The sequence below is a fragment of the Amblyomma mixtum genome, chromosome 5 (assembly GCF_055824585.1).
Source record: "Amblyomma mixtum isolate Tamu chromosome 5, ASM5582458v1, whole genome shotgun sequence".
Classification (NCBI taxonomy): domain Eukaryota; kingdom Metazoa; phylum Arthropoda; class Arachnida; order Ixodida; family Ixodidae; genus Amblyomma; species Amblyomma mixtum.
The window spans coordinates 145,078,325-145,100,622 of NC_143016.1; the positions used below are offsets into that span (position 1 = coordinate 145,078,325).

General features: G+C 45.0%; 1 protein-coding gene across 3 annotated transcripts; it reads right to left on the reverse strand.

Moving 5' to 3' along the window:
• Positions 1–654: 654 nt before the first annotated feature.
• Positions 655–17,344, reverse strand: LOC149343985 (uncharacterized). Of its 3 annotated transcripts, none has more exons than XM_089546115.1 (6): positions 16,997–17,344; positions 15,320–15,398; positions 14,673–14,747; positions 10,299–10,429; positions 4,599–4,707; positions 655–720 (listed from the first exon to the last, which is right to left on the reverse strand). In XM_089546115.1, the coding sequence occupies exons 1-6, from the start codon at positions 17,010–17,012 to the stop codon at positions 669–671; spliced, it is 462 nt and encodes a 153-aa protein (XP_089402241.1). In that variant the 5' UTR covers positions 17,013–17,344; the 3' UTR covers positions 655–668. The 3 variants fall into 3 exon arrangements, with proteins under 3 accessions (XP_089402241.1, XP_089402240.1, XP_089402244.1); XM_089546114.1 differs by having other exon boundaries at positions 15,320–15,401; XM_089546118.1 differs by having other exon boundaries at positions 655–725; positions 15,320–15,401.
• Positions 17,345–22,298: the final 4,954 nt, after the last annotated feature.

A 22,298-nucleotide genomic window follows, 5' to 3' on the forward strand; every position in this document is an offset into this window, starting at 1 on the left:
CCTGGTGTGAGGAAGAAAAAGAGCCTAAACTTTACTCCAGGTCTTTCAGATTCCAAGTCGAGCACGCGCAGAACTGGTTACGAAGTCCCGCTGTTGGAACTGAATAAGAGTGGACCTAGGGAATGCGTTGTGGTCTTTGACTTCGTGAAGTGTCCTTGTGTACTTATGCGTACATGAGTAATACCCTGGCAGCCCAGTCAAAACGCACTACAGGAATTTACGACAGAAAACTTCTGTAGTCTGTCGTATTTTGGGCATGTAGTATTTCTGTAGTCTGTCCTCTGTAGTCTGTAGTATCGTACTTCTGTAGTCTGTCTTCTGTAGTGTAGTATTTCTGTAGTCTGTCTTCTGTAGTGTAGTATTTCTGTAGTCTTTCTGTAGTGTAGTATTTCTGTAGTCTGTCTTCTGTAGTGTAGTATTTCTGTAGTCTTTCTGTAGTGTAGTATTTCTGTAGTCTGTCTTCTGTAGTGACGTAATTCTGTAGTGTCGTATCTCTGTAGTCTGCCTTCTGTAGTGCATTTGTGTAGTGTGTTGTATTCCTGTAGTCATTACCAAGTACGCTTTATTTGTCAATTAATATGCAGCTACAGAGCAGCAGTCTGACTGAACATTCGATGCATTCCTGCAGTACAGCCAGGTATAAAAACACCTCACTTGGAGCAAATTGACTATTTATTTACATATATACAGAATTTTTCTTCAGCAGGTCTCTTGTTCAGACTGTCCTAGGTGAAGAAAAAGAAGTGATATATATAGTATGCATACACAACAAATGCATGCAAATGTTACAAAAGTCATACAGTGGAATCTTGATTATGCATTCCCCTTTCATGCAACGATCCACATTTAACATCAAATTGGCACGGGCCCGACGTAAACCCATAGGAATAATGCATTAAAGCCTCAATTATACAACTGAAGAATATGCACACGCCGCTTCATACGATGGCTGGCGGTAACCGTCCGGAATGGGAGAGACATTGGCATGCAGAGCACTTTACTGACAGAAGTGACATCAACCAAGCTGTTTCCAGATAGAAATCAAGATGCATACGTGCATGCAACGTGTGACCAAGTGCATCATGGCCTGTAATGACTGTTCTGCCAACGGCTCAGAATGAGTCCGTGCATGCAACCCGCATCTATCAATGCGAGGCGGTCCGCCTGGCCCGTTTTTCCGCGCGCTTCACTTACGAAGACGTTGCGGGAATAAAAACTACACGTTCATACCACCATAAAGTTATTGTAGAGGCGGTAAAAAGAGTAGACATTTCTGTGATCGCTGGTGGCTAGTTCAAAAGCGCTTCTCGCTACACCTTGAGTAAAGCACATGTTAGGCCTACAACACCAAGCAAGCGGTGTACTGTCAGCCGGCAGAACGCACATCACTGCAGAAATCGTGCCAAAGGTGGACATAGCGCTTTCTTTTTTCCTTTAAGGTACGAATTCTTAGTACAACATGAACTGGTGGGCGAGTTGGTCTGACATATCTTAGTGAAGCAGCGCAACGGCACAAGGCCAAGGGAAGAAGGGGCAAACAGCGCTGAACTGACAACAAATGTTTATTCCGGATGCTAACAGCATATATATACTCTTTTGCACCTTAGAAAAAACAAAGAAACAGAGAGCAGCAGAAAGTATCAATCCCAGTCATTGTGCGCATGCAGCTGTATCGCGTGTACATCGATCATTTGAAATCAGAAAGTTGTGCTCTTTCACTGAGATGGCAACGGAAGGAGTGCTGATACAATTCACACCCAGCTTCATGATCTCAGATGCCTCAATAATCTCTCGTGTAAGCTTATCCTTGTGTTTGGTAACAACTTGGCTGTTTTTGAATTCTGGGTAACATGAACAGTCACGACAGTGAGTACCTATGTGGCGGGCCACGTTCTTGACATTGTTTGCGTGCTCTTTAAGTCTTTCATTAAGACACCGGCCAGTTTGGCCGATGTATGACCCACCACACTTCAACGGGACTGAGTACACCACGTTGTCTTGGCATGGCACATACTTCATCCTGTGGTTTTTCTTGCAATTATGACCAGATTCCGATCTTTTATCCGGGCGATTAACTCTCGCACACAAGCCACTCAGTCTGACAGGAGCTGAAAAAACAACATCTACTCCAGCCTTTTTGCCTATTCTCTTCAAATTGTGGGACACAACATGAACATAAGGTATTACTGCCAGATTTTTTTGCTTGGAATGGGGGACAGCTTTGCCCTCCTTCAGCTTTTTCAATATCCCTTCTGCTACTGATGCCAGAATATGAAGGGGTATTTTGCGTCTGTTAGCCTATCAACCTGATTGGAGAAACTAAATTCTAACTTGTGTGGGCAGGATTTTTGCATGGCATTTTGAAAGCATGACGCCACAATGCCTCTTTTAACAAGCTTCGAATGGGCTGAGCTGTATGGAAGTAAGGGCTTTTTACCCCTAGGATCAAATGCCCAGCATACATGGAAATCAGTAAAATATAAGGTCAGATCAAGGAACTTAATGCGATCATTCACAGCCACTTCATGCGTAATTTCCAGCGGCGAAAGCACTTCACAGAATATCGCGCACAGGTCATTCACTTCCGCAGCGAAGCTAGCCGGGTCACAATCTAGTAAAATTAGGTAATCATCTACATATCGGAACACTCTTGCAACTGTTGAGCTCATGAGTGATTGTTCGAGTGCCCTGTCAAGCTTAGCAAGGAACATGTCACTTAGCAATGGAGCGATGCAAGATCCTATGCAGATCCCATTCTTTTGAACTGTTTTTATTCAAAAGAATGGGATCTGCATAGGATCTTGCATCGCTCCATTGCTAAGTGACATGTTCCTTGCTAAGCTTGACAGGGCACTCGAACAATCACTCATGAGCTCAACAGTTGCAAGAGTGTTCCGATATGTAGATGATTACCTAATTTTACTAGATTGTGACCCGGCTAGCTTCGTTGCGGAAGTGAATGACCTGTGCGCGATATTCTGTGAAGTGCTTTCGCCGCTGGAAATTACGCATGAAGTGGCTGTGAATGATCGCATTAAGTTCCTTGATCTGACCTTATATTTTACTGATTTCCATGTATGCTGGGCATTTGATCCTAGGGGTAAAAAGCCCTTACTTCCATACAGCTCAGCCCATTCGAAGCTTGTTAAAAGGCATTGTGGCGTCATGCTTTCAAAATGCCATGCAAAAATCCTGCCCACACAAGTTTGAATTTAGTTTCTCCAATCAGGTTGATAGGCTAACAGACGCAAAATACCCCCTTCATATTCTGGCATCAGTAGCAGAAGGGATATTGAAAAAGCTGAAGGAGGGCAAAGCTGTCCCCCATTCCAAGCAAAAAAATCTGGCAGTAATACCTTATGTTCATGTTGTGTCCCACAATTTGAAGAGAATAGGCAAAAAGGCAGGAGTAGATGTTTTTTCGGCTCCTGTCAGACTGAGTGGCTTGTGTGCGAGAGTTAATCGCCCGGATAAAAGATCGGAATCTGGTCATAATTGCAAGAAAAACCACAGGATGAAGTATGTGCCATGCCAAGACAACGTGGTGTACTCAGTCCCGTTGAAGTGTGGTGGGTCATACATCGGCCAAACTGGCCAGTGTCTTAATGAAAGACTTAAAGAGCACGCAAACAATGTCAAGAACGCGGCCCGCCACATAGGTACTCACTGTCGTGACTGTTCATGTTACCCAGAATTCAAAAATAGCCAAGTTGTTACCAAACACAAGGATAAGCTTACACGAGAGATTATTGAGGCATCTGAGATCATGAAGCTGGGTGCGAATTGTATCAGCACTCCTTCCGTTGCCATCTCGGTGAAAGAGCACAACTTCCTGATTTCAAATGATCGATGTACACGCGATACAGCTGCATGCGCATAATGACTGGGATTGATACTTTCTGCTGCTCTCTGTTTCTTTGTTTTTTCTAAGGTGCAAAAGAGTATATATATGCTGTTAGCATCCGGAATAAACATTTGTTGTCAGTTCAGCGCTGTTTTTGTCCCCTTCTTCCCTTGGCCTTGTGCCGTTGCGCTGCTTCACTAAGAGATTCTTAGTACAGATACTGCTACCTGCTTCTGCATAGTGACAGCGGTTTTAGAGAAAGTTTGAACAGAAAGACATGTCGCTGGCATGGCCGTATACTGTGCACTGCACATCTCCGAAGGGTTGTAGTAGTCATATTCCTGGCGCGTCGTTCATATTTTTTCGAGATTCATCCGACATCTACTTAATGTGCAGGAACAGAGCGCTCGCCTGCCTTGTCTAAAGCCGCCTCTTCCACGCTGAAAAGCCTGGCTGCGTGCGGTCTCAGAACAGTCTGCTAATGTGGTCCATAAGTGCTGTTAACAGTCTGGTTCATAAATATAATCTTCTGTGTGTCATCTCAGTAGCAGACTATCCTTAAGCAGAACTTGGGTAAAGCAGTATCTCACTATAGTAGGCAAATTCCAGTGCGATTTGCAGGTTATTCCAGTGCCTAAGTGTACCATACAGACAGTTAGGAAATACAGTCAAGTTACGAGTTTTGTAAGCACATGAGCTTACCCAATCTATTCATGCATATAACAAGAGACTATTGGCTTGAACAGATATTTACCGCCGCAGGCCACAGCACTTCTGTGCCAGGTAGCGCGTCACCTTCTTGTGGTACTTTTGGAGATCCTCAGCCGAGCAACCCTTCAGCTTCAAATAGTGCCAGAAGGAATCTGCACAGATGGGGTAATAAGTAATGTTAGTGTGGTTGAATATAAAAAATGAGCAGATCGAATAATGAGCATTAATACACCTAACATAGGTTGTCAGTTCGAATCCGTGCTGCAAGAAAGGCTCTAACTTAACTAGTAAGTTTATGCTGCACGACAGGCTGAATCGTATGACACCATCTGGTACATTCATGCCAAACGGTTCACCCACTAATTTTACAGGAATGTCGTGACTAAGCAGCCAGACTTTAATGCCTGCCAGACAGATATACATATACTGATCGATATAGTTTAGTTTCGAGCTGTGGTGCTCGAGCATCACACTGCCACCTGCTATTATTTTATTCCATTATCTAACCACCTCGGCTCCCATGGCAACTACTGGGATACACTGCTGCATTGGAGGCTGCCAACTTGGGTTCTATCCGTGGAATCAGCACAACTCAGGCTCAAAACGCAACCAGGCTGAGAACGCAACGCAATGCTCTAAAATTACTACCTCGGGCTAATAGCTCTGGGAGCAAAGCTTCACACACTGGTGCATAAAATTATACTTCAGATACACCCAGCAAAGCAGTAGAGAGAAAAGCCCTTTGATGAATAACAAAATTTAGCTGGAGTTTAAAAACCCACTTGCACTCTGCGTAGGTTTGGGACTTGGGGGAAAAAGAGAGGTGCAGGAAATTGCAAAGGTTTTCAAGCAATTTCAACAAAATTTCAAAAATTATACAGCCCCTGAATTAGGGATGGCATACATCAAAGTGGTGACAAATGGAGTGACAAAGTTCCTTACACAGTGTGTGCACTGATGAGGAATGAGGAGGATTTGGTGTTTAACTGGAAGATTAACAGCAAATAAAGTTTATTGCGCATATCTGCTGCCTATGAAAGGCTAACCGCCGAATTCAGAAGTGCGCCTCAACTCGATACTCCGTCTCCACTCTGTGGAGTGGAGAAAACAACTGCTCTTCCATTTGATGGGCAGTTAGGATTGAAGAATGCCACTCGGCATTTCTTCAGACAAGGAGCTGCTCTAGAGACCTTCTTCCAACTGCCGTCCCTCGAGGAAGCATGAAAGGCAAATGATGATGAGAATAAGGCGAAAAATTGCCTTTGGCTACAAAAAAGCATGGCATGGCTATTAAGTGTCTGTTTTATCACGCTGCACCACCTTAAGAACACAATGAACCTCACCGTTTATTAGCCTAGTAAAACATCTTTTGCAAGCTGCCTGACGAAAGCAACAGAGAAAAACTACCGGAAACGCTTGCACATCTGGCAACCTTTGCCACCAATGATGTAGCGTCTATGTAGGCATTTACGAATGGTGTAAAAACTGCCGTTCGTCAACTTGTGGGAGGTTTCGCTGGCCTGCAGAGGCCAGCGGCGAAGCTGAGAAGTACCAAAATGGGTTTGGATTTATGGGGTTTAATGTCCCAAGTGACTCAGGCTATGAGGGATGCCATAGTGAAGGGCTCTGATAATTTCATCCACATGGGGTTCTTTCACGTGCACTGACATCGCACAGTACACAAGCTTCCAGCATTTTGTCTCCATCAGAATGCGACTGCCGCGGCCAGGATCGATCCTGTGTCTTTGAAGTCAACAGCTGAGCACCGCAACCCCCGAGACTGCTTCATCATCAAATTATGCATTACATAAATGACACTGCATCACAGAAAAGGACTAACAGTCATGGCCAAACTGTAGTTACAGCCAAAAGTTGGCACCGTGAACCTGCTCCCCACATCCAAAAGCTTAGACAGCTTCAGCCAACACACAGGAATCAGATTGTCTCCCAAACCCCATGACACTGCCTCCCAAAGAAGGTGGCAGCCAATAAGTGGGCAACAAAAAAGTAAACTGTGGGTAACAACTTGAACGTCTTGCATCACGCTACAAGGTTATGTGAAATTTGAGGAAAGGCCCCAAGAAGCACATAATTTTTAGATTTTCAGAGCACTCTTAGCCCTTTAAATGCCAAATGTTTTCCTAAAAAACATGCCAGAAATTTTAAGCAATCAATTTTTTTGTATAATTATTCTTGAAGCCACTTCATTGCATACACATGGGTAGCTGCAGAGCAGTCAGCTCAATGCACCGATTGTGGTTGACAGCACTCAGACATACAGACAAGGGACAGAAACAAAAAAGATGACACAGGCACTGAACTTAAAACTTTTCCCAGAACTGCCGACATACTGCATAAATACCCACACCACAGGCACCAACACGCAGCGATTTATGCACTCGTGGTAACAAGAAGTGGTATGAGAAGTAGTGGAAAAACAACAAAAGCTAGAAGCAAAAACCAGAGGACACAGCACAGGATAAAACCAGAACAAGGTGAGAGAAAAATTTATAAGCAAGTCATTTTTAAAAGACTGCCAACAGTGGATAGGTTTGACCGAAAGAATATTTAAGAACTGGTCTGATAAAATGGAACTAAAAAACCTTATACACAAACACAGACCAAGCGCAGTGAAAAAAAAATGAAGGAGAAATGGCAAGAAAAAACACGCAATAGAAGCAAAATGGCGATTGGGTAAGCAAACGAGAATTAAGCAACAAGCGAAGGTGAAGTGTGCTAAAAATTAAAAGGATAAAAGGGGAATAAAAACGCGCATGAGCCACAAAGGTGAAGCCAACAATTAAGATGGTTAAAAGTGGAAGATGACGTGCAGTGAAGCCGAGAGATAAAATATAAAAAAGTGAAATTCAATAACCAGTATGAAGGCAAAAATCAAGGAAAAACACCAAAAGAGGGAAGTTGGCAGAAGAGGCAAGGCATGTAACACACATGTAGAACCAGGGCTAGATCAAGTACGTCCACAAAGAAAGGCAATCCTCCGAGTGAAACCAAGCGTGTTCTTTACATTCACCCCGGAGCCTGAAAATCTCTGCGGCTTCCACCATTGCATTGCGTCAGCTTATTACGGGGCTCTATTAACACAGTGGCTTTCTCGAACTTTGGGCAGCATGGCTTTTTTGCGTCCCATTATCAGCAGTGGACTTGCAGGTACCTAAGGGATGTACCCGATAAATCAGTGTAATGCTCTCTTAGCCTTCCATTGATGCCAATGTATACCTTGCAGCAAGAAAAAGGGATTGAGAAAGCACTTCTTGTGCATGCCACTAAGGGTTTCTGTGCAATGCAGTGCAGCCTGTTTCTTTTTTCTTTTTCATTGACGATCCTAGAGAGGTGTGATAGGTGATTGGGGGGGGGCGGCGGCAAAAAAAGCATCTACTCTATCTCTCGAATTTTCTAAAGGTAAATTTCACAGAACCTTAAGAAAATCGGAGAGAAAGCAGGAGTAGACATTGCCTTCTCTGACCCCCTAGCACCTATTGCAGTTGCGGAATCCTTAATGAAAAAAAAAAGACGCTGCACCACGCAGCACAGAAAACCCTTAGCGCCATGCGCGGAAGGCATTTAATCAATCCTTTTGTCTTGCGGCAAGGTATACATTGGCATCAATGAAAGGATAAGGGAGCATAAGATTGATTTATCGGGTACATTTCTCGGGAATCTGCCAGTCGGAAAGAGCAAAACCACAAAACTATCACACAGAGGCAGGTGACAACACAAGGCCGTACTGACAACTGAAAATTTATTGAACAGCAGTGCTTATATAGACAAGTCACGTGTGTAATCTGCAAACAATCGTAAAGAGGCAAAAAAATTCAATGGCAACCATAGAGCTGAGCAAATATGACAATCACCTGCTCAAAAACGAAACAAAAACAACCGGGGGAAACACAGACAGAAACGCTAATTTTCCTGAAAAATGAACACAGTAGGCGTGCTGACACACTTATCTGGCTCTGAGCTCAAGATGGCAACAGCCTCGACAATTTCTCTTTCCAACTGCTCCTTTCTTCATCCAATAATCTGTGTGCAGTTCAGTTTGGGATAGCAGTCTACAATGAGACAGTGAGTGGGACGGCAGATGCCTCCGGGTCTACTCAAGGAACACGCATACTCTTGCAAACAAATGTGTAAACATCTACCACTTTGGACGATATAAAACTGGCCACAGCTGAGGGGAATCTCGTACAACATGCCCGTTGGCGGTACTTTTTGAATGCCTCATGCCATGTGCAACGGGGGTGGTGTACACGATTCCTCTCAGCTGTGGTCGATTTTATACCGGCCAAATTGGTAGATGGTGAAACACTCCCTTGCAAGAGTATTAGCATTCCTTGGGTAGGCCCGGACGACCTTGCCTGCCTGTCCACTGTCCCAGTTGTAAAGACTGTTAACCTAAACTGAACTGCACGTTATTATTGGATGAATAAAGGGCCAGTTGGAAAGAAATTCTCAAGGCTGTTGCCATCCTGAGGTCGAAGCCAGATAGGTGGGATAGCACGCCTTCTGTGTCCATTTTTCAGAAAGAATTGGAATTTGTTTCCCTCCCTAGGTTGTTTTTGCAATGATTGTTTGCAGATTACATGCGCAACTGATCCATATGAGCACTCATTTCTTCAATAAATGTTCAGTTGTCGTACCGCCTTGTGTTTTGCCTGCCTTTGTCCCATTCTGTTTTGCGGTTTTTCTAACGATTTCCAACCAACTGGCCTACAAGCACGTCCTAAATCTGCAAGTCCATTGCCAAAACTGTGACCGAAAAAAGCCATGCCACCCATGTTCGAAAAAGTGCCATTGTGTTAAAAAAGCACCAGAATAAGCCGACATGACGAACTGGTGGGAGCCGCCGGGATTTTGAGGCTCGAGGATTAATGGGCAAGAACACCCTCAGAAAAAAAGATTGCCTTTCTTCAGGATGTTTGACCTAGCCCTGGTTTTAAAAACATCTTGCATGCCTTGACTTTTCTGCCAACTCCTCTATTTTCGCGTTTTTGTTTGCTTTTATCTTTAATACTAATTGAATTTCATATTTTGATATTGTATCTCTCTTGTTTTTACAGTAGCTCATCTTCCTCCTGTAGCCATGCTAATTCTTGGCTTCACCTTTGTTGCTCATGTGCATTTATTCCCCTTTTATTCTTTCAGTTTTTTAGCTCACTTCACCTTTGTAGACCAATTCTTGTTTGCTTGCCCAATCACCATTTTCTTTTCACGGCATGTTTTTTCTTGCCATTTTACTTTTATTTCACTGCCCTTGATCTGTGTTTGCGTGTAGTGTTTTAGTTCCGTGTTATCAGACCAGTACTTGAAAATTTTGGTCAAACCGTTCCACTGTTTCACGTGCTGGTGGTCTTAAAAATGACTTGCTTAAAACTATTCCTTTAACCTTGTTATGGTTTCATCCTTCCCTGCTCTATAGTCTTGGTTTCTGTTTCTAGTTTGTGTTGTTTTCCCACTATTGGCCATATCACTTATTGTTGCCACGAGTGCATAAAATTGCCACCTGTTGGCGCCTGTGTTTTGGTTATATATGCAGTGTTTCGGTGATTCTGGAATAAATCTGTAGTCAGCACCTGTGCCCTCATATTTTTTCTTTCTGACCCCAGTCTGTGTTTCTAAGCTCTGTCAACCACAAAGGATCAGACCAACTAGACCGACAGCTTGTCCTATTCAAGCTCAATGCGTACTTTTCAAAGAAATGCTATGGCGAAAACACTGTACTTACAGTAAAGCCTGCTTGACTGAGCGAATACAACTGGCAATTCGCAAATTCCCAGCCTGCTCCTGATTGCTGGCTCAAGCCGCATGCAACTTTGTGGCTTGCACGACTTCCACGCAACTCTTGGTCCCTTGAAACTGAAACATAGAGGGATGAGTGAGAGATATCAGATTTTATATGCTTGTATTGCTGCAATGACTAAGAAAAAACGATATTTTCCATAAGAACAATTATTTCACACTAGCTTCGCAGAGTAAACCTCGTTTATCACGACCTCGTTAACACTGACATACTGCACAGTCCCAGCCTGACTGCATCTAGTTCTATGGTGTCATATGCTTGTTAGCTATGAGCCCTTGGCCTTGCACCGGTTAATACAGACAACCACGGAATGGGCAATCAGCTCCGACCTTTTGAGTCATAGATACTCACAAGCTCAGTGGTCCCAGGGGTTCTAGAAATATTGGCAGGGCGACACAGTAACAAGCATTCCGCACCACTTGCTCTCGCTTCATTGCAAAAAAACTCTCACAGCAGACCTGTCCTCCATTTTGCAGTGTGAAAATAATCAAATTCAAAGCATGCACACAAAATGTGGACCTCTCTTCGAACAGAGCTTCAGAAATACGGGTATAATTATTGTAATTAAACCTACCTGCAGTTTTCAATTTATCCTAAAATTTTATGCAACTCGACAAGCAATAAGCATTAAAAAGGAATTAAAATAGCCAGCACTGTTTAAACAATATAGCTACGAAGAAATACGAGACGTATCCACTACTCTCCAGTGGTTCTTTAGCTTCATGCATTATCAATCTACACTTTCTTACAGGCACATTTGCACGCGAAACTTGGGTTTAACCCAATCTTGATGAATCTTTCTGGAATGCAACAATCAGGAGAAACCAGTTTTACTCAAAAACAAAGGGCCCTATACAATGCATCACAAGGCCGGCTAGGCGCACTCAAGACTACAGCCCCTTCCACAAGTCTCCAATTTGCCTGTCCTCTACAAGTTGCAGGATCCCTGTCCACTGCTTGTCGAATTTCGCTATCCCGCCTTGCTAGTTCTCCCACTGCCCTTCTCAAACTCTTGGAATTCTGTTGCTCTAGCAGATCATCAGCTATTGTATTATTTTTTGTTTTAGCACTACACACTCCATGCCAACAATGCTGGATAATGTACTTTAAATAGGTTTGTAGAGCGTGCAAGTGGCTTGCAGCTTGACGAATAGGTGAGAAAAAAACGCGGAGCCTGACAAATAGGTGTGAAAAAAACGTGGGTTATTTGGAAGAAATGGGCTTCGGCAGGAGATGTAATGCAAAGGCAAGATAACCAGTGGTCCTTAAGAGTGATAGAGTGGATTCCAAGAGAAGGCAAACGTAGCAGGGGGCAGCAGAAAGTTAGGCGGGCGGATGAGATTAAGAAGTTTGTGGGGATACGGTGGCCACAACTGGCGAAGGACAGGGTTAATTGGAGAGACATGGGAGAGGCCTCTGCCCTGCACTGGGTGTTAGACTGATGATGATGACAACCTGGTGAATTTGCCTCGCAACAACCGCTGCAGCCTGATATTTTGTAGAGCAGCACAATGGCCTTCATTTTTTGAGTGGTGAAGTATTCAAATAGCATTTTGTTTCAACCATGAGTGTAAAGGGAAGACATTTTATGTTGCACAAAATGAAGGAATTAGATGCATACTGGGCTTTGGAAGAATGCCCTGTGGACATTACAAAACACTGCCATCCTTGCTTTATCTCTGCCAGGTAACAAAATTCATTATTCTCCAAATACTTTGGACAAAGACAAGCTGCCGTGCACTCATTCGAGCTCAGTGGACTTTCCCTCAAACCAATCTTCAGTAAATAATATCAGGATTAGGCAAAAGTAACTGTAGTGTATTTCAGTGAGTCAGTGCCTTTTACAGAAAGTTTTGGAAACAGAAAAGTTTATGAGCTTTGTGAGCACATGATTGCCCGATCTATTTACATAGTCAAATGGGAAATTTGCCTTCCTATTCAATTTATGCACATTCAAACAATATTTACCGCTGTAGGCCACATCAGTTCTGTACCGGTAGCACATGCCAAAAAAAAGCCTTGATAGCGTAATAAGTAATGTGTGGTTGACTATAGAACTTAAAATCTAGGCCATATCTCTTGGATCTAATCTTGACATATTTCTGCATAATACTATACTGCAGATACAAAAAGCAAAGCAATAGAGAGAGACAGAGAAACTTTCCTAATGAAATGAACAAAATATTTACTTAAAATCACTTACCTGTTACTTAGCATGAGGGAGGAAATAAGAGGGAAAGACGAAGGAAAACAGGTGCAGAAAATTGTTAACGTTTAGAAAATAATAAATTTAAACAATTTTTGGAAATGACGTATCCATTACTTTACTTGGTTTTAAAGGGTTTAATGCCACAAAGCGGCGCAGGCTATACAGGGCGCTATTGTAGAGGACTGGAAAATTCTTTAGGTGTGCTGACATCACACGGTACCTGGGCCTCTAGCATTTCGTCTCCATTGAAATGAGACTAGTACAGCTGGAATCAAAACTGGCTGGAATCGAACCTGCCTCTTCCGGGTCAGCAGCCAAGCACAATAACCACTCAGCCACCATGACGGCTCCCATTTGGGGTGACATGCATCAATGTGGTGACTGACGGAGCTGACAAAGTTCACTTCAGAGAGGGTGTGCATTGATGAGGTTATATAGTTCAATTCTCCCTGTGCCACATAATTAGACAGGTAAAAATTTATTATGAGCATATGCTGCCTATGGCAGGCCAAGAGATGTAAGACACAAAGCATATGTCCATAAAATGAAAGCAAGAAGAGCACAATTTCCTGCTGTGAGTAACCGCTCCACTATCCAAAAGGATAGCCAGCTTCTTTAAAAAATGTATGTCCTGCCTATGTCCATTTATGATTCCCGCTCAGATTTTAATTCGCATTTATTTCCAACCAACTCAGTTCTCTCCCAATCTCTTATCATTAACCCTATGATTTTCCTGAGTGGTTCACCGCACTGTTCTCAATTTTAAGCCCTTTGTAAAGTACCCCACTTTTCCCGACAGCTTAGCAAAGGCAAAGCAGTTTAAAATTTCTTTTTGAGCATACTGCAAGGTGCTGCTCGTAACTTCTGAGTGCATGCCTAAGGCAATAAACCCCTTTCTTATTCTCCCAACCATTTCTTTCAAATGCTCTATATCTGTGCATGACCTGGCCGAGGTGTATTCTGTTTCGACTTCCAGTACCTTACTGCATTTCATAAAAAGGCCTCTTTCCTGATTATTAAGTATTGATTTAGCTCTCATTTTCACACTGAGTATTGATGTCCTCAATCATTTGCAAGAATTCATCACTTATACTACAACTCACCATTAATACTACAATAACATGAAATCAAATATAACTGAGCGGTTCTCCATGAGTCTTCGCATTTCCTGAACCAACCTGCTGCTATGCAGAGAGGGTCACCTCGTCTAGCATCATCACATCTTGTTCAGGGTATGTGGGTTGTGCAAAGTAAACAACCGTTGATTTCAGGTCACTGCAGTCAAAACTACAAAGTAGCTGGTGCAATGAAATGTTAGTTCTAAGAAGGTCTGCTCGTTTTTTTTTTATGCAGGCCCAAGTGAACACAGGCTAAACTGCATGCTGTTTGATGTCAGTGCAGGATAAAGATCCCCAGGTGGCCAAAATTATTCTGCAGCCCTCTGCTACGGCACCTCTTTTCTTCTTTAACTCCCTCCTTTATCCCTTCCCTTGCATCATTGTTCAGGTGCCTATCAAGATGTGAGACAGTTACTCTGTCACTTCCTTGGCTCAAAAACCAATTTTAAATTTTTCAAGGATACTTTCAAGAACGTAGAGGTACAAACTGTACAGTATAACCACATGCCACAGCAATAAACCAGCAATACATCTGCGCTGACAGGAGCTTGCCAAGTACGCTGCAAGGATGCTATGCCACGCAAGATTTGGTGTCATCATACAATGTTACTTTACTGACTGACATTTCAGTGTACAAGCAAGAAATACCATTAAAGTATTATTGTACAGCACGTTTTTAAAAGATAAACGAACATTTTGGCCCTTTTAGAGGACACACATGCATAAAAGGCAACAGGTGTGGAATAGTCACTGCACCTGAAGCAGGCTCAACTTTATAATAACAGCGCAGTGTCAAGAGCTACATGAGCGGCTATATTTCGTACAAATTTGCAGTTCATGTAATAAGCTGAGGTACTGCTGTAAAGTGCATGTAGAGTTCTGCATGCATTTTTAAACACAGCAGTGAGCCTATGTTGAAAATATTTTTCAAAACAGGCAGGTAAGGTATGCGTAACTGAAAAAGATAATTACCATGAATGGCTTGGAGGGATGGCACAGCTGAAGGCAGGAAGCACGCATGGCCCAGCAGATGCTGGCAGCTGGCAACTGCAGATAAATACGTCCCGACCAACAGCTGTCAGTGCCAGTGACATTGTCATGAATGACGACAAAACAAACTGTCGACTGCTTCAGAAACTAAAATGAGGTATTAATATAGGAACACAAAAAGCAATGAGGTGGCCCATGACAAAATAAATAAGGAGATTGTATGTGAAACACCCATACACATTCTTTGAGTACATTTACATGACTGTCATAACCACATTGAAAGATGAGCTGGCTGGAATACCGCTTTATTCTTATGCATGATGAAAAGAGCCCAACTATTCGAATATAGCATGCGCAGGCTTTAGTTAATTACTATTAGGGTGCCTTGCACCAGCGTCTAATGTATTCTTAAATTGAACATAGCACCCAGTCGACCAGTTTACCTTGCATAAATGAGAAGAGAAAATGCAAAAGACATGCATTCAATACCAAGGAGCCCGATATCTCACGTCACAACTGAGCATGATACGAAAATTAGTAGTGCATTTAACAAATTCCACACAAATAAAAACAGCAAAACATTTGTCGAGTGGTAATGCAAGTAGGGGCAAGAGCAAAAAAAAAAATACCGAAGAACACTGGTGAGTGAGGTGCAGGGAGGTCTGTGGGTAGGGTTCCGTGCCTGGGAACAGTTCCGAGCGCGGAGAACTGCTGCCGGCAGTCAACCAAGAATAAATAAGAGAAAGTGAAAATGAATAACAAACCATCACCAATTGCGAACGACCTGAAAGCGGGCCGCATAAGCGAGGCATACAGCAAAAAGCTTGAAATCCCAAATAAGTGTGCAGTCGCATCCCCAACAGTTCAGTGCCCTGAAGGAGAGGAAGCATGGACGCCTACAGTTCAGGGAAGACACAAGAACGACCTAACTGACATAATATTGCCAAATTCTGTTCCAATGGGGAAGCACAGATAAAAAGTTTACAAATGACTAGTACATATGCGCCAGCCTTCCACATGCGATCACTGTCTTCAAAATAATGGCAATTTCCTCACTGGCGTCCCAGAACCCTCCTCGCAGCGCCGCCCCTCCTCCTGTTTTTCTCCGTTCTCTTTTTTTCTTTCACGGCTGTTGCGCTCTTCGGTCTATTCCTCCGGCGAGTCTGCCTCCGCGCACCGCCGCCGCGAATCTGCGCGTTTTCTGGACCACGCGGTCTGTGTTCTTTAATATTTTTCATGTTTTATAGTTTAATTTCTTTATTATTTTGTTTCTTTTCATATTTGCATTTTTTATTTGTTTTCTTTCACTCACGAAACCCGTGCGTTCACTAGATGTGCCTTTTCTCCAATATGTTTCGTGTTTTATGATCTAATTTCTTATATTTTTGTTTCTTTTCATACTCGCAATTTTTTCATTTGTTTTATTTCACTCACGAAACCCGCGCGCTCACTAGATCTGCCTTTACTCTTGCTCAAACCGTGTTCGTTGCGCAATGGCAGCGACTACCTTTGAAGTGCCAAACGCCCTGGTTCGATTCCCAGTCTCAATAAAGTGTTTTTTTTTCTTCGCCGGAACTCGAACGCACTTGCTAGCATTCCCTGCTCACGACAGTATGAGACATTAAAGGATTGCGATTCTGCTCGTATTTTCTTTCACAGCTGTTCTGCTCCTGGCGAGCTTCTAGGGCGGCCGGCTCGCGCACTACCTGGTCTTCTTCCGTGATATTCTCTCGTATTACCGAGACAAACGAAGGGAATACGCACCCCCCGCTCCGTCCCTCACCATAGCGCAGGCTGCACATTGGCGACAACTACAAACCCGGACTGCTCTAATACCCAATACTGCTGCATGCCCGATACCCAGACCAATTCTCGTCATCATGCAGACTTTTGCGGCAAACCAGGCGCCCCTACGATTTACATCATTGGCAATAAACGTTTTGCCACCACCTACGTGTTCATGCGTCAGCACATTGAGAGGCGCGCTGACCAGGCCGCGGTCCAGAAGACGCGCAGATTCGCGGCGGCGGTGCGCGGAGGCAGACTCGCCGGAGGAATAGACCGAAGAGCGCAACAGCCGTGAAAGAAAAAAAGAGGAGAATGGAGAAAAACAGGAGGAGGACGGGCGGCGCTGCGAGGAGGGTTCTGGGACGCCAGCGAGGAAATTGCCGTCCGTTCTTTTCAGGCAACGCATTATAGCTGAGGCAACCGCACGCAGACTGCCTCCACTGCCATCCCTATATAGCCGCACACTAATAACGCGTGTGAATACAGATCAGTAATAGAGAAGCGGTGACGGTACTCACCAATCATGCAGCTCATCCAGGCTTAGTAAAACCGCGCCGTCGTCTTCATTGCCTTTCCAGATGACAAGACGTCGTAGCGCTGCCTTTCTTCATGGCTTTGCCCGTCCAAACTCACCGATGTTGACTGGGCGTAATACTCGTCGTTGGCTTCCAAAACACACTTCTGTTCTTCACACATGTCCGCCGCACAAGCACTCAAACAATGCCATGAAAATCCAAATAACACAAAACGTGAGGCAACGCACGCACTGACATGGCGCCGGCGCCAGCGGCTTTGCCCTTGTTTTTGCGTCGTTGAAAAACTGCAACTCAAATGCGCTTTTTTACTACTAATATTTAAATTATGTTCAGAAGAAAAATATTTAAATTTTTCTAAATTTATTTTTTTATTAAGTGCGAACACTAAAGCGCTTTTAAATACTTTTGTAGAAGCTGCGATCCTGTGACCCCTTAACCCAGGGTGCCCCGGATGTTCTAGCAGACGACGGAGCAGACGACGGCGCAGACGACGCTGTTGACGGAATGAAATTTCGTTTGCTGCCAGCTAAAATCTCTTAATTGCGACAAAACGGGCAAAGAAATGCACCGTACCTCAAGCTGGTGCATATCAAGGATATGTTGGACGTGAGCGGTAGGACTGAGAGCAGCTGCGATGCATTACTTTGACTGACGCGGGCATGCTCGACGGAGATTTACACGAAACTAAGGGCTTAACTGTGACCCGTACAAGCGGATAACTTTGATATCAACTGCTTTGCGAAACTACGCCGATAGTTGCGTCACACTTTAGCTGATATGCAACAGCGGCTCGCACTCGCCGCGTCTTGCTCGCGTGTACTTTCACAATTGAGCTAGAGCCCACATGGAAGCCGATAGAAGCAACTGTGTTTTCGAGTTCAGATTGTTCCGCGAAATACGAGCAGCTTGTTTTAGCACGCACTCGAATTGTAGTTCTCAGCCAGTGCGTCAGGAGCGGTGACGATGGCCTCGATGACGAGCGTAAGAATCACCTTAAGGTGGCCGCAACGAAGCCGGTATCCCAAGCGTATATGTGAGCTAAAAGTTGTTTACCTGTGCTGCAAACGTGGCCTCAGTCGCAGTCCAGCCGCTAGCTGCTCAGTTTTCCAGCCTTGCGAGCCCAAGTCGCTGGCTGCTGAGCATTGCGGGAGCTGAGCTTTCAGAAATGACACTGCCCGCGAGCGCGCCGGGCGACAAGTTTGCACTGCTACCTGGATGTCGTATTCGTCGCTAAGCCTGGCAGGTGCCAGAGCTGAGAGTGCTTTCGAACTGGCTAGCGCTGAGGTGCTACTCTCTTCACTGTACGTTGTACTGTGAACCATGTCTCGTAGTGAAATAAAGATATGCGCGGTTTCCGCGCTAACGGTGACGTCGAGGACGAGCTTAATAAACGCTGTAAGGCAGCAGATATTCGATGCATATATGTGTGCTAAATGTGTTCACCTATGCTGCATGCAAACGTGAGAATAAAGTCTCGCTCAGTCGCAGGACAGACGCTCGCTGCTCGATTTTCCAGCCTTGCCTGCTCAGTTCGCGAGCTACTGAGCCAATCATTGAGCGAGCCGAGCTTTCGGCAACGACGCCGCCCACGGGCGCGCCGGCCGACGAACTGCGCGCTGCTCTCTAGCTACCCTTGTCGTCGCTAAGCTTAGCCGATTGCACATCGACGCCTAAGCTGAGTGCGATTCGGAACTGGCTAGCACTGAGGTGCTACCCTCGCCACCGTTTTACTGTGAGCCCCGCGTCATAGTGAAATAAGCTCGGTTTCCGCGACCCCTTCAGGAGCAGAGCTAGCAGAAGCCAGGCGAGCTGCAATGGGCAGCAGAAGCGGCTGTGGGAGAAAATTTGTTTTGCTGTTATCGCTTCTACCAACAACTCGATATTGGCTAACGATACTCTATCCCAGAGCTTAGTAAATGGACGTGAACAAACAATACCAGTGAATTTTTCTGACGCCGGCTTCCAGGCTGGCAGGCCGGTCCCGAGAAGAGCGCCCTTACGCTTGCATGGCAGTGGCGCACGTCAAAACCGCCCCGACATTCTACTCTTCGCTCAGGTTGTCGTAGCACACTGTTAATAGCGAGGGACCAGAACACTTTAGTGGACCGAGCGTGAGGGACCAGAACACTCTAGAGGACGAGGCGCGAGGGCGCAGGAGACTGAACCAAAGCGCGCGATCGACTGACGTCAGTCCCAATACTTCTCATTTCACGTGAGAATCAAACGAGCAGGCGAGCTGCAGGTCACTCTTGTAGGTGTGAGGAAGTGTCGTGGAGCTGCTGCCCGATCGCAGGCGACTGCTGGCCGCATGGCCTTTGCTATTGCGAGTGTGAACGGACATTAAACGCACGTTTACAGTAGGGAGTCACAGAGTTCGCGCGAGTTAATTAAGCCCCTTGGTCACGGAGGGGGAGCCCCGAACTAATACATCCTCATGGGGAAGTCACTCACTGACCGAATTCTTGCGGCGCGACTTCATGTCGCAGAACTCGCCACCCAATCCTTGGCGTCGCGGGGTAACGCCACGTCGACTGGCAAATATTCGGGTTCTTGCTCCTCCGGGAAATTACAGCGCAGGCGCGACGCAACGGTCCACGCGCGCGCCCTTTCTAGGCGTCCGTGTTCAAACACGCTCAAGGCTGTACTGGGCCTTAGGATTCGTACGCTGTTCTCTATATTTAGCGAGATGGTTGTGTCACTGTCATGAAATTTTCAATGGAAGCAATGAAAGAAGTCGTACGTAAGAATATATATATATATTTTTCATATTTTATGATGATCTTGCAGCATGCGCGGCTAAAAACTGAAACGTGGAAACTTGATATGGGAGTCGCCTTGATCATTTATACAGGCAACAGGTCATGCGTGCGTAACATACATGCTGCCTTTGTGATAGCAGGACGATTACTGCGAGTAATCTTCCAGCTTTTTCGCCATCAGGTTACTCTCATTACGTGACGTTAAGCGACGCGTATATGTGACCTTAGCTTTTTCTCCGCATGTGGTAGTGGGTACAGTATGTTGCGAGACGCACAGGTCACAGCAGCCACGAGTACATCCTTCAGTAGCGCTATTCGTCATGCTCGCGCCGGATGGAATGAAGACGCTCGCGTGGCTCGCAGCATGCCACTACCGCAAGCACTGCCTCATTCACAGGCACCGCTAGCATTCTCGCTGGTGCATATCCTTTCTCTTGAGCATGGTCTTCTTTCGCTCACACTGTCATGTGCGAACTGAAGAGAAGATTGATTGCGAGCGGCGCCTCTCATCCCCGCCAATTTTCGTGCGGCCGGTAGCTAGGTAGGGAAGCGAGTTGCAAACTCGAGTCGCGTTTGTGAATTAACACTTCATTTAATTCTCTCGATGATCGTCGCCAATCGATCAAAGCAAGTCGCATCGTCTTCGTGGCTCGCCAAAGTGCAAGCGATTTAACACGAAATTGGTGAATGTCCGCCTATCACTATCCCACGATGGCGCTACAGAAATTCGAGATTTCTGTGGAAAACCACAATTACCATCGACTGCAACCTCTAACACGACACTTGCCTCGACAGATATTTGTCCCAAGACAGAACCCACGGCAGATATTTGTCCCAAGACAGAACCCACGACAGGTATCTGTCGCAAGACAGACCCACGACAGGTATCTGTCGCAAGACAGATACCTCGACAGGCTGTAGTGTCGCGTGACTGAACCCGCGACAGGCAACTCTGTCGAGGCACGCAGGCCCTGTCGCGCGGCACGACTCTCCCTGAAGCACGACAGCACCTACGACAGAAACCTGTCGCGCGACAAATCCTGCGACAGGCACCTTCTGCACACTACAAAATACAGGAATGATGACTGTCGTGCGACAGAACCCACTACAAACACTTTTGTCGCGAGAAAGAACCCACGACACGAGCCCCTGTCGCACGACACAATGCACTACAAGAGAGCTTGTCGCGCGACACAAAATTTTGTCGCGCGACAGATACGCGACAAAAAATTCTGTCGTGCGTTTTGATCGGGAGCGCTTCAACAAGCTGTAGCGTTCCATACTTAAAGGTGAAGGTTACGCGTCCGCCAATTTTTTTATTGTGAAACCAACACGGGATTGTGCAAAACGCGCCAAGCACCATCCAAGACTGAACATTTTATACGGAACTTGCCAAACAACACCACTGCGAGAAAGAGGGCGCCAAGAATCACTCCTGTGAGCATCCAACCAGGGTTACTTTATTCGGGAGTGCTGCCCTCAACCTATTTCAAACCGGCGCAGGCGCCTTGTTTCTTGAAAACGTCAGGCGATGCAGCACGAGACAGTTTTTAATGCGAAAGCAAAATATACCTGAATTTTCTCCGAAGAACTTGCCCGCAAAACGTGTCCACAAAATGTATCCGTATGATGACGTCACTCCAGTTGAATAAGTATGTAAAAGCTTAACGATAATTAGGAATACATTATTGAGGGATTTATATGCCGTGATGGATGATTACGTCACACCACTCATTAGTAAAAGTAATTAAAAAAATTGCCATTAAGAAAATATTACGCAATGAAAAGTGGTGACATCATCACTATTAGTGACTGGCTAAGCGAACTGATAGTGAGGCAAGTGGCAAGATTATTTTCAAACATCACGGGACAATAACTTGCAAAAAGTGAGTCGCGTGTGAAGGTAACGACGCCACACCAAAGCCAGGTGACATGATGACTCAAAATTTAGAGTGATGACGTCACACAAAGCCACGTGACAGGATGACGCAAAACTTTGAGCGTGATGATGTCACACCCGAACTGGGTCACAAACGCTGCCACCCAAAGATAGAAGAAATGATGGCGAGAGAGACGCAAGGTGCAAAAACGCCCCCCTCCCCCCCATAAATGACGACGCTGGTTTGAGCAACAGATATCTCAGGTGAAGACAAAATCCCAGCGATATCATCACTGGTTGACCTCAATGTGGTGGCAGTGGTGTGTGATAGCAATAAATCTCTTTGAATATAGCTTGGATGTTTTATTGGTTGGTTTATTGCTTTATTGGGGTTTAACGTCCCAAAGCAACTCAGGCTTTGTGAGACGCCGTAGTGGAGGGCTCCGGAAATTTCGACCACCTGGGGTTCTTTAACGTGCACTGACATCGCACAGCACAACGGGCGCCTCTTGCGTTTAGCCTCCATCGAAATTCAGCTTGCATGTTTTAGCCAAATTGGAAGCTTGCTTGGCACATGGGTTCCTACCAATGACATATGCGCGTTCAATTGCATGTTTTTTTAGACATTTTTCTTTAAGGTGCGGTT